The sequence below is a fragment of the Acomys minous genome, assembly GCF_964271855.1.
Source record: "Acomys minous genome assembly, chromosome: 3".
Lineage (NCBI taxonomy): Eukaryota > Metazoa > Chordata > Mammalia > Rodentia > Muridae > Acomys > Acomys minous.
The window spans coordinates 28,247,814-28,261,057 of record NC_140485.1 but is presented as its reverse complement, the minus strand read 5'-3'; the positions used below and the strand labels follow the sequence as shown (position 1 = coordinate 28,261,057).

Below are 13,244 nucleotides of genomic sequence, written 5' to 3'. Positions count from 1 at the left end.
CAAATCTAGAACAAGATTCTTTCTAAATTTTAGATTAATAAACAGAACAGCAATAAATTCTAAAAAGGTCAAGATGAGAGAACATGGGTGGTAGAGCAGTGGGTGTGTTTATTTATTTATTTCTGTGTGTTCCTGCCATGTGTAGGCAAGCTTTTCTTGAACATGGGGAGAGAAGGTAGAACATGGTCCTGCAATAGGCTTTACCTCTCACATTGGCAGAAGTCTTTCTCAGTGGCTGGAGAGAAAGCATTCCTTAGCAACTGGAGCCGAGGATGGCTGTGACAGAACAGAGAGCAGCGCCCAGTTCGAAGAGTCCAGGGGAGCATTTTTGTCTTCCTGTGTCTTTACACCATTGAGACTTGGCTGCTGTTATGTCACTCATCCTCAGCTGTCTCCATTCCCTCCACTGTCTAGATCTTCCCGGCCTTACCTCTCAGTCAGTGTCAGACCTAGCCAGCGATAACATCTCACACACACACACATACACACACACACACACACACACACACACACACACACACACACACACAGCATCTTTTTGTTGTTGTTGTTTTCTTATTTTTTGGTTTTTCCGAGACAGGGTCTCCCTGTGTAGCCTTGGCTGTCCTGGACAGGCTTTGTAGACCAGGCTGGCCTCGAACTCACACAGCATCTTAGACCTCTTTGTTCTGTGAGTCTCAGATTCATTCCCGCAGTACTACTAGCCCAGTGGTTAACAACTTGGACTCATATGTTCTTCCCTCCCTTCCTCCCCCATTCTCTCTCCTTTCCTCCTCTTCCCTCCCTTCCCCTTCTCTCCTCCGGAATTGTTTACCTACCCGAATACTTTGGAAGACAAGAGTTACTTTTTGCTTACTTTGTTTCATAATGGCCGGATTAGTTGTGCTAAAAGTTGTAACTGCAGCTAAAGCTATTACTTTAAGTGTACTTTTTTGGTCCTACTCAGGGCCTGGCACGTGAAGTACAGCCACCAAGCAGGATTGAGGGAACCTCAGTGCTGCCAGCTAGTACTTTCTGCTCATAAGAAACTTTAGAATTTTAGTGAGGAAATTATCCCTTGGACATGCTCAGGAAAAATGAAGTATGCAATTGTTTAAATTGTTTTCTTGTTTTTCTTTTTATCTAGATTCTCAAGTGGTGGTTGTTTCTTTGAAACCAGGCAGGCATTTGAATGCATCGTGTGTTTAAAGCTCTAAACCTGTTCCTGTTCTGTTTGATTGACATGTACTGTGTCTGCATCTCATTCTCTCACTTAATCTCTTCCTTTCTTGCTTACTAAAAACGAAGATCTAACATCAAAAGCCGGGCTCAGTAGCTGATCAAAGGGATTTTTAAGCTGCAGTCTTGAGATACAGGCTGAGCTGCTAACCTGCTGCCCAAAGGTGATGCTTCAGATGGCTTTTCTGTGCATGCGCATGGATTTTGTGAGTGATGGGAGGTGTCTTAAATCTGTGTTGTGTGTAATGTGATGGGTACTGTCTGACAAAAGGTGGACTTAACAAAAGGTTCTTCCTTTGTTAAGACTAATGCACCAAAACCTTACGTTTTTGCTCAGTAACATTAGTTAGCAAAGCAGAAGCACCCTGCACCCCTCGAGCATAAAACGCTTGCCCTTAGCAGTCAGGGGCTACAGTCTGGTTCTTCTAAAGGTAGGGGGTTCAGGGGACCGCATCGCTCCAGCCACAGAAATTTGATGCCTGTCCTCTCCATCAGATCTCCTCATACATTCCGGTTTCTGAAGAGTGTGCCTATTGAAATACTGCTTCTCTGCATTTTAATTTCCCTTGATTTAGGCCACCATCAAATCAACAAATTGTCAAACTAGTCATCATAAGTCCTATTTAGAATAGGGTGGGATATCAGTTTTAAATGTGTCAGGCATGGTGGCTTTTTTTTTTTTTTTAATCCCAGCCCTAGGGAGGCAGGGGCAAATGGATCTCTGAGTTCAAGGTCAGCCTGGTCTACATATCGAGTTCCAGGAGAGCCAGAGCTATTTAAAAACAACAAAGAAAATTTTGAAATACTGCCTTTTTTTTTTTTTAAGGTAAAAAATCTCATTAGTCACTTTTGGGTTTGGTTTATTTTTGCTTTTGAGATAAATGACAGTCTCTAGAGTGCAGGGTTTGCAGGCATGCCACTGTGCTTGGGTTTTATTAGTCACTCTCTCCCATCTGTTCTGCAATCTGGTATCCTAATAAAAACCCTTATATTACCTCAGCTGATACTAATGGCTGTTGTGCTGAGAGTTGTGGCTCAGTGGCAGGGTGCTAGGACTCTTGAGGTCCTGGGGTTATTGCCCTCACCACAAATGTACAAAAGCCCAGATGCCACTTACTCGGATAAAAGAATATTGAGGATTATTGCTTATTTTGTATATTATTACTCTGCTTTAGAGTTTTGTCTGGAACCTATATGTTAACAAAGTATATGTGACAAAATTGTTCACTACATTAACAGATAATTACATGAAAATATTAATTTAAAAATTAGATATCTCTTGGGCTGGAGAGATGGCTCAGTGGTTAAGAGCACTGACTGCTCCTCCATAGGTCTTGAATTCAATTCCCAGCAACCACATGGCGGCTCACAACCATCTGTAATGTGATCTGATGCCCTCTTCTGGACTGCCAAGTGTACATGCACATTCATACATTAAGTAAATAAATCTTTTTTAAAAAATTAGATATCTCACCTTGTTCCAGGAAAGATTTAACACAGCCAATTGACTGGTTGACAAAAATAATAATATAAATATGTGTAAAAAAATTATGAGAACTTATGATGGAACTAAGAAAAGTGCTTTGAGAACTAGCTTTTGGTATTTATATGTTTTTTTAAAAAGCGTCCACCAGACGGCTCAATAGATAAAAGTGCTTGCTGCCCAAGCCCCACAACTTAATTTCTACCCCTGGAAGCAAGTATAAGTTCAATATACTGGTGTGTATCTGCAGTCCCAGCTCCCCTAAATCAGGGTGGGTGGAGACTTGCCCTGCAATTTGTCAGCAGGCAGCAGCAGCAACAGAGACAAGACTGTCTCACCAAGGCTGAAGGCCAGTTGTCCTCTGTGTGCTCTACACACATTTTGTACTGATGTGTACCCCCAATCAATCAACCAATATTTTAATATATAAATTATGCCTTTGGAGTACCCTGTATAAATAAATTAGTACACACACACACACACACACACACACACACACACACACACACACCTTCACACATGTGAAGGCCAGAAAACACCTTGCAAAAACTGTTTTTACCGTCCTTCTCCATGTGGACTCTGGGAACTGAACTCAGGCTGTCAAGCTTGGCAGCACGCACCTGTGCTCCCTGAGACGCCTTAATAGACCTCCTTTTTAGGTTTTGTTTGTTTGTTTGGTTGGTTGGTTGGTTTTTGGAGGGTTTGGTTTGGTCTGGGTTTTAGAGACAAGATTTTTCTGCAGCTTTGGCTGGCCTGAAATTCACTCTGTAGGCCAGGCTATCTCAAACTCACAGATCCGCCTACCTCTGCCTCCCAAGTGCTAGGATTAAGGCCTCCATCACTATCATCTGCCTCCTTTTTAGTTTTTGAGAGGTCTCACAACATAACCCAGGCTGGCCTCAAACAAGTGATTCTCTGCGTTAGCTGCCTCAGTGCTGGGATTATAGGCATGTGCCACCAAAGCCTGCTAAGAGTGAGTGCCTCTCTGCAGAAGTAATGAATAAGCTCCAGTCTGGTTCTGCCAGAATTGAGTCTTCATATGCTTATGAAAGAAGAACCACTTTTTGGTTGGTTGGTTGGTTTTTGAGACGGGGTTTCTTTGTGTATCCTTGGCTGTCCTGGAACAGTCTGTAGACCAGGCTGGCCTCGAACTCACAGCAATCCACCTGCCTCTTCCTCCTGAGTGCTGGGATTAAAGGCGTGCGCCACCACGCCCGGCAAGATTAGATAAAATCTTGACTGTAACAAAATAATCAGTAAAAGACAGTTTGAAATATCCATTTAAAAGTCACATAACCAAAAAAAAAAGTCACATAACCCAAAGTGAGGTGGCATAAACCTGTAGTCCCAACACTTAGGAAGTAGAAGCAAGAGGAGGGCCAAAAGTTGGCCAGCCTAAGCCGGGCTTGGTGGTAGAAGCCTTTAATCCCAGCACTCGGGAGGCAGAGACAGGAGGATCGCTGTGAGTTCGAGGCCGGCCTGATCTACAAAGCGAGTCCAGGACAGGCAAGGCTAACACAGAGAAACCTTGTCTTGGAAAACCGAAAGGAAAAAAAAGATTAAATGGTAGTGGTGCACACCTTTAATCCCAGCACTGTAGAGGCAGAGACAGGCAGATTTTTCTGAGTTCCAGGCCACCTTGGTCTACAAAGCAAGTTCCAGCACAGCTAGGGCTACATAGTGAGATCTTGTTTCCAAGACAAATAAGCAAAATGATTAAATGTTGGTAGATTTATCTGATGCCCCTCTTTCACCTTTTGATGTTGGACATAGTACAGATAACTTATTTTAGCCAGAAATGGTAGAATCATATTCAAGGTAATAAGCACGAATAATTTTAACTCCCCTTTTTGTTTTTCTGTATCCCTGGCATATAGGACGAAGAACTTTGAGTCTGGAAAGAACTATAAGGCAACATGGGGAGATGGTGGAGACAACTCCCCTAGCAATGTGGTATCTAAGCAACCAGGCCGGATAACAAATGGTCAGCCTCAGCAAAGCACAGGAGCAGCCAGCGGCGAATACATTAAACGGTACCAGCTCTTCCTTGAGTTTCTTTCTTTTTTTTTTTTTTTAAAGATTTATTTATTTTATGTATATGAGTGCTCTGTCTTCATGCACATGAGAAGAGGGATTCAGATGGCTGTGAGCCACCTTGTGGTTGCTGGGAATTGAACTCATGCCCTCTGGAAGAGCAGCCAGTGCTCTTAACCACTGAGCCATCTCTCCAGCCCTCTTCCTTAGGTTTCTGCACCTCTCCTAATGAAGGGCTTATTTTAGGAATAGGCTGTAGCTAGCCATGAGCCCTAACTCAACAAGTAACCAATCTGTCAATCTTCCTCTGTCTTCTCTCCTTCCAAAGGGAAGGTTTATTTGAGCTTTCTATTCCAAAGGGTTCAGTTCGTGGTTGTTGAGGAAGAAAGTCATGGCAGCGGGAATATGGTGAAGATTGTTTTTTGCTTGTTGGCAGACAGTAAGCAGTGAGAAAGGGATACAAGAAAGGCAGAGAGAAGATATACCTTCCACGGGGCTGCCGTCAAGCCCCATCCGTACCTTCTGCCACCTCCTAGTAATGCCTGCTGGCCATAGTTTTCCAGTTTACTTTAAAGTGCTAGTTGTTTAGGTTTGAGTGTGTATAGATTGAAGGTTTATTAAACACAGATTGGGGGTTGATAAAGGAGCTTGCCACCAAGCCTGCTGTCCTGAATTTAATTCCAAGTTCCCATATGATAAAAAGAGAGAACTGGTTGGGTGCTGGTGGATCTCTGTGAGTTCGAGGCCAGCCTGGTCTACAAAGTGAGTCCAGGACAGTCAAGGCTACACAGGGAAACCCTATCTGAAAAAAAAAAAAAAGAACTGGCTCCCATAAATTTTCTTCTGATCTCCAAACATGTGTTATGACGTGCACAAACACTACAAGTAAATAAATGTAAAAGTTAAAAAACAAAACAAGCCAGGCAGTGGTGGCATACACCTTTAATCCCAGCACTTGAGAAGTGAATTTCTATGAGTTTGAAGCCAGTCTGGTCCACAGATTGAGTTCCAGGGCAGGTAGGGCTATACACTGAAACCCTGTTTTGGAAAAAACAAGACAAAGATCCATTTGGGCTTAGAGACTGAGGAAGGAGGATTGCTTTAGCCCAGGAGCTACAGGCAGCCCACGTGGCATGGAAAGGCTCCATCTGGGGTGGAGAAACAAAAAAAAACCAAGCTGCTTTCCTGGTAATCCTAGCTCGTGAAGGACGGGGAGGGAGAATTGTCAAATTAAGGGCAGTCTGGGAAACAAATGAATTCTAGGCCATCCTGGACATATACTGAGATTTGGACTGAAGAGGAAACTTTTAAAATGAAAGATACAGATTGCTTAGATCCACTCACAGCTCCCGACTGAGCAGATTTGGAATGGAGTGTGAGAATTAATGTCTTACCATAAACAAGTGCCTTAACTGTGCTGGAAAATACACTCTGAAGCACTGTCCCAGAGTTGTGTGTTGATCATCTTCTCTGCGGCTCTGATATTCTCCTTAACTGGCCTTTGCTGTTTGGTGTTTAGAGACAAGGTCTGTGTAGCCCAGGCTAGCCTCCAATTTGAGTTGCTCCTTGTGCCTTAGCCCTCTGAGTACTAGGATTACAGGCATGTGCCACCATGCTTGGCTTTTTTTTTTTAATGTTATATGTGTATGTGTGAACATGCGTATACATGAATGCCATAACATGTATGAGGAGGTCAGAGGACAATATGTTGAGATGCTCTCTCATTCTGCCTTTACGTGGGTTCCAGGAGTTGAAGCCAGGTCATCGGGTTTGTGCAGCTAGCACCTTCACCTGCGGAGCCATCTTGCCAGCCTGTCCCCTTGGTTGCCTTCTTTCCTTTTCTCTTCCTCCCTCCCTTCCTTTGTTCTTTTCTTTCTGTGTAGACTGTTTCTCCAAAGCAGTAATCTACATTTCACTCAAATGTTGAGCATCACTTTGCTTACTTGTTTTTATAATAATTCCAGATTCAGTCTATTTGTAACTGAGTTGTGATTTAACTTTCTCTTTGTGACAGTATAACAAATGATGCTAGAGAAGATGAGATGGAAGACAACCTGACTCAAGTGGGCAGCATCCTAGGCAACCTAAAGAACATGGCTCTGGATATGGGAAATGAAATTGATGCTCAAAACCAGCAAATACAGAGGATCACAGAAAAGGTACCAAAAAAAAAAAAAAAAAAAAAGACCACAGGACTGCAAAAAATTAAATTTTTAGTGATGACATCTGTTCCAGGTACTTTTGAGGAAAAGAACAATAAATGCATTTATTTACTCTGGACATTGTTGGTGAGGTGACAGATTCAGCATTTTATTTGTTTTTTGTTTTGTTTTGTTTTTTGTTTTTTCCAGACAGGGTCTCTCTGTGTAAGATTCATCATTTTAAAACAAAGGATAATTTTGCTATTTTGCTTATGACAGTTGGCTCATTGTGAAGGCACAGCTTGGAATGATGTTTAACTTAAAACTTTCCACATGAAGCTAAGAATTTATTGTGTAGAGCTTGTGTGGTGGCTCAGTGAGTAAAGGTGCCTGCCACTAGGCCTGACAGCTTCATTTTGATCCCTGGGATCAAAATGGTAGAAAGACAGAACCAATTCTTACAAGTTGTCCTTTGATCTCTCCATGAATGTGCACTTACACAATAAATAAATAAATAAATTAATTAATTTTAAAAGAAATTTAAGAATATGCTGGATAGCTGGGCGTGGTGGCACGCACCTTTAGGCTCAGCACTTGGGAGGCAGAGGCAAGTGGATCTCTGTGAGTTCGAGGCCAGCCTGGTCTACAAAGTGAGTCTAAGACAGCCAAGGCTACACAGAGAAACCCTGTCTCTAAAAACAAAAACAAAAACAAAAAAAGAACATACTGAGTAAGCTGGGTCTCTAGTGGCACACACCAGTAGTCTCAGCACTGGGGAGGCAGAGGTAAATGAGAATTCAAGGCCAGCCTGGTCTACATCGAGAACCCCAGGACTGCCAAGGCCTCAAGACCAACCAACCAATCAAAACAGTGTACTGAATAGCCTCTACTCTTAACTTTTGCATTATGTCCTTTTTTGTTTGTTTTTCGAGACAGGGTTTCTCTGTGTAGCCTTGGCTTTCCTGCAGTCGCTTTGTAGACCAGGCTGGCCTGGAACTCACAGCAATCTGCCTGCCTCTGCCTCCTGAATGTTGGGATTAAAGGCGTGTGCCACCATGCCCGGCTTTGCATGTATGTTCTTGTTTCCTTCCTGAACACATGTTAGCTTTTACTTTTGTTCACAGATAGCATAGTAGTAAGATCCTACAGTTTCATTTCAGGATTCAACAGCAAATATCAATTCTATAGACTTATTCTTATAGACTGAATACATTAAAAATATGGTCATGGGTGGCTGCGGAGATGGCTCAGCGATTAAGAGCATTTACTTTTACAGAGGACCTAGGTTCATTCTCAGCAACCACATCAGGAGGCTCACAACTGCCTATAACTCCAGCTTTAAGGAGTATGATACTCTCTGGCCTCACTTGCACTAGAGCTACTTACAGGATAAACCATTAAAGTAAATGATGGTTCCTAAGATGCTTGCAATGCTGTATTCTAGTTTAGGGTATAGATTACACATCATTTTAATTTAGATGCTTCTGTGGGTGGCAGAACATCTGTTCCAAAGATCTTTGGCAAAGTTATTTCAGCCTCTTTGGTCAGAACTAGAGTAGCTTCAAATGAGGGACTTGCCCATAAAGCATTCTTGTATACTTATTGCATCAAAAGTGAGCTGGACATGGTGTTGCATGCCTGAATTCCAGCCACTCTTGGGGAGTGGGAACATCACTTGAATCTGGAAGCTCAAGGCCAGCCCAGGCAGTAGGAGCTGGTCTAAAAAAAAATAGTAAATAGGGGCCTGGGGAGGTGGCTCAGTTGGTAAAGTGCCTGCCATGCAAGTTGAGGACCTGCATTTGGATCCCAGATATCCATATGCAAGCCAGGCCCGGCAGTGTGGGTCTGTAAAATGGGGGTAGGTGCAAGGGGCAGGGCAGCACTTGTTGCCCTTCAAGACGACTGGGGAACAATTCCCAGCACCCATATAGTGGCTAACTCAGGGATCCAGCACCTTCTCTGTGGTGCACAGATATACATGCAGGCAAAACACCCATATACATTAATTAAAATTTTTTGCCAGCAGTTTGTGGCGTATGCCTTTAATCCCAGCACTCAGGAGGCAGAGGCAGGTGAATCACTATGAGTTCCAGGACAGCCTGGTCTACAAAGTGAGTCCAGGATAGCCAGGGCTACACAGAGAAACCCTGTCTCGATAAATAAAGGTAAAAAAATTATATTTCTTTTTTGTTGCACTGGTGATTGAACATGGGTCCTCGTGTTGTAGGCAAGCAGTCTACCACTGAGCTATATTCTCACCTTCATTTGCTTTATTTTGAGGCAGTTTGACTGTAACCCTGGATGACGTTGAACTCATGATATTTTTGTTGTTGTTGTTGTTTTTGTTTTTGTTTTTTGAGACAGAGTTTCTCTGTGTAGCCTTGGCCATCCTGGACTCACTTTGTAGACCAGGCTGGTCTCGAACTCACAGTGATCCGCCTGCCTCTGCCTCCCGAGTGCTGGGATTAAAGGTGTATGCCACCACGCCCGGCTAAACTCATGATATTCTTTTTTTGTTGTTGTTTGTTTTGTTTTGTTTTGTTTTTTCGAGACAGGGTTTCTCTGTGTAGTCTTGGCTGTCCTAGACTCGCTTTGTAGTCCAGGCTGGCCTCGAACTCACAGCGATCCGCCTATCTCTGCCTCCCGAGTGCTGGGATTAAAGGCTTGCGCCACCACGCCCGGCAACTCATGATATTCTTGCCATATTCTATTGACTGCTGAGATTACAAGCATATGCTTGTATCTAGGTTCAAAGTATATAAAACTTTGTATGTATGTGCATACATGTTTGGGAATGAAAAAAATCATAGAATTGCAAATTATATATTCTGCCCCTGAGCTATATTCTCAGCCAAAATTAAACTTGTTGATTTTTAGAACAGAATATCATATAGCCTAGGCTGGCCTCAGACTCACTATGCAGTTGAGGAAGACCTTGAGTTTATGGTCCTCTTGCTTCTATTCTCCCAGTGCTAGGATTGCAGGCATGTGCCATAATGCCCACATTTCTGCAGTGTTGTGGAATTGAACCTAGGGCCCAGCACATGCTAGGTAGATTCTCTACCAACTGAGCTACATCCACAACCCCAATTTAAAAGGCTTGTTTTGTGAAGAAATGCTGAGATTTCTCTTTCTCTCTCTTTTTTTTTCCCAGGCCGACACCAACAAGGATCGTATTGATGTTGCCAATACAAGAGCAAAGAAACTCATTGACAGCTAAAGCGCCTGTTTCTCGGTTCTACGTCATTTCTTGTTCAGAGTTTGAAAGATTGTGAAGGAAGGAGCAGAGGAGGAACGCCTCCCTACTTTCTTACTTTCTGTCCTTGAAGGGTCGGTTCTTGCCCAGGCTTCCTCACAGTCTTTCTCAGCTCACACGCTTAGGCTGCCTTCTGTACGTCTCTCCAGTGCCTTCACTCAGCTTCTTTTGCACTCAAGAGTTAGAATCCTTGCCAAAGAGCTGTGAAGGAAGCAGCCGTAGAAGTAGCTTTTGTCGTTGTTGGTTGGTTGGTTTGGTTTGGTTTTGTGTTAAAGAGCAGGAGGACGGAACAAGAAATGAAGTTGTTAACTCACTAAAGAAACTACAGGTCACACAAAACAAAACAAAAACAAAACAAAACAAACAGGCTAGTGCTTGGGGTGGGAGCTTTTACCACAAGCATTTTGTTCTACATCGCTATTTTTCAGCTTCTGCTCCAAAGGAGAAGACAGTGTTCCAGAAGCGAGCTTCACTTCTGAACCTGTAGTGACTTTCATCTGTACATAGGTTCTGGATCCCACTCCATATGGCACATGCAGGAACTGTACCAATGAGTGCCCTTCATGCTCCTAGAGTGAGTCATTGTCACATCATGGCCCAACTGTAGGCCTGTTAACCTCACGAAGCTGTCATTAGTCTCTAAAAGATGGACATATATGTGTGAAGTAGGAGACTTCCTCACTAAGCAGGGCTTCAATTTTTTTTTGGAAACTTTGACAGTGTATCTCAGGTAGAAAATAGATTGCTTTGAGTTTTGTGTAGTTTTAGACATTTAAAAAGTTATTAATTAGTTACTAAAAGTTGTTTGGAAAATTATGCCTTTGGGTTAATTATTGATGACCTCACTGCCTTACACACAGAATCAAGTTTATGCAGATCCTGAAGTGTTAGGAAAGCTGACACTTTAGGAAAGTTTGTCACCTTTGTTTAAAAATTAGCATCTGTATACTTTAAAGCTACCAAAGTAGATTGGTTTGACCAATAACCATGGCTTGATTCTTACAATTAAATTTTGTAATTAATGGTATTGTTCTTTCAAATAGGTAATGTTTCAATGACTTATTTGTGGGGGGCAATCATTTTATCGGCTTTTGTTATCAAATTAAATAAATGTCCAAACATCAAGCACTCCAGTAGAAAGCTGAAGTTACTTCTTTTCCTTTCTTTCTTTCTTTTGTTTTTTCTTTTCTTTTATGGTTTTTCGAGACAGGATTTCTCTGTGTATCTCTGGCTATCCTGGAACTAACTCTATAGGCCAGGCTGGCTTCAAACCTACAGAGATCTGCCTGCCTCTGCCTCCAGAGTACTGGGATTAAAGGCGTGCACCACCACCACCTGGACTCTTCTAATTTTTACTAGAAACGTTTACAAGAGTTTCTGTGGTCTGTCTTGAGTCCATTTTAGTCATTACTTGTCTTAGTCATTTGAACTTAAATACACTACTGAGTATTTCTGAATGAGACTCACAAGTCACTTACTGAAGAAGACAAAGCTAGCACAGAAACATTCAAATGGTGAAGTGGACAAAATTTAAGTGAAACAAGCAAAAAATGCTCCATGTAGATGAATAGTTTGTCAGGCAAAGGCACTGAATGTCTAAAGTATGACTAAGTATAAAACACTAGATTGGAGCCAGGCAGTGATGGCGCATGTGAGACCTGGAGGGCTAGGTCCTACTTCCTGGAGCCCAATGAGACAATCCCGATGCAGTCAGCAAGGGATGCTTTATTGATCCATCACGACAGGGTCTACCAAGTTCTATTGAGCTGAAGACCCCGAATAAGCAAAGCTTGGGTCTTTAATACTCTTACAGAAGCAGAACTTAGTACAAACATGATCAGTTAGTTGACCTTTAAAATGATTGGTTACTAGTTATTTTATCCATGAGGGGGCAAGAGCTCAGCTCGGGGCATCGTGTGTGGTCAGGTGATCAGGACAGATATGAGGGTGTGGGTTTTCTCGGAAAGTATAGAACAGCCCTGAGGCCATCTCCGAAGGTACCGAGTGGCCAGGGTTGAAAAACAACTTTTCTATCTTTTCACACAGGCCTGTAATCCCAGCACTCAGGAGGCAGAGGCAGGTGGATCTTCTTGAGTTCAAAGCCAGCCTGGTCTACCAAGGGAGTTCAGGACAGCTAGGGTTCTGTTAAACAGAAATCCTGTCTCAAAAGCCAAACAAAGTGCTTTTCTCAAAGCGTTTAAAAACATAACATGCTGATCTGGCTGGCTAAAGGAACAGTACTAATAGGTGGTATCCGAGTAATATTCGGTTATAATGTGCATTAAAGCAACCAATTGTCAGTTTCCCCTTTGCTCTTGCTGGCTTGTGTGAATGTATGCCTATTTCTGTGCCTTGGTTTCCATACCTGTAACACAGACCAGTAATGCCCAGAAATCTCTAATATTGCCAGCCTTAGAAGCCACACTAGTAATCCCAACATAGTGAGTTGTGGGCCAGCCTAAACTAAATTGTATTTTAAAAAAAACAAAAACAGTGCCCCTCCCCCTCCAGCCCCAGATAAACCAGCAAAACTCTTAGAACAGTGCCTGTCAGATATAAAGGTCATAAGTGATAGGTGTTTTCACTAGAAGGGAGAGAGCTCTTTTTGGTCAAAGATCTGTCTGTGAATTTAATGAAAAACAGCAGAGTCCTCATCCCCAGCAGGAGACAAGTACCTTTGCCTGCTGAGCCATCATGCCTACCTTTTCTAGTATTTTTGAGATACGCTAGCAAGTAGTTAACACAAGCTGGAGTCATCTGGGCTCAATTTTTGGTTAATTTTCTAGTAGTATGATCTGGAACACAATACCTGTGACTACAGTTAAGAACTAACATTCCCTTTTTTTGTTTTGTTTTGAGACAGGGCTTCTCTGTGTAGTCTTAGCTGTCCTGGACTTGCTTTGTAAACCAGGCTGTCCTCGAACTCACAGTAATAAGCCTTCCTCTGCCATCCTGAGTGCAGGGATTAAAGGTGTGCACCACCATGCCTGGCTCCCCATATATATTTTTTAAGATTTATTTACTATTTATACAGTATTTTACCCGCATGTACGCCTACAGGCCAGAAAGCACCAGATCACATTACAGACAGTTGTGAGCCACCATGTGGTTG

The 13,244-nt window shown here is 42.6% G+C and overlaps 1 protein-coding gene across 3 annotated transcripts in view; it reads left to right on the top strand.

Annotated features, from left to right (window-relative positions):
• Positions 1 to 11,260, top strand: part of SNAP23 (synaptosome associated protein 23) — a 35,768-nt gene extending 24,508 nt beyond the window's left edge. For all 3 annotated transcript variants that reach the window (XM_084776371.1, XM_084776370.1, XM_084776369.1), the window contains exons 6-8: positions 4,579 to 4,734; positions 6,750 to 6,894; positions 10,031 to 11,260. In XM_084776371.1, the coding sequence (XP_084632497.1) occupies positions 4,579 to 4,734; positions 6,750 to 6,894; positions 10,031 to 10,096 (367 nt within the window). In that variant the 3' untranslated portion in view covers positions 10,097 to 11,260. The remainder of the gene's footprint in view (positions 1 to 4,578; positions 4,735 to 6,749; positions 6,895 to 10,030) is intronic.
• The last annotated feature ends 1,984 nt before the right edge of the window (positions 11,261 to 13,244 follow it).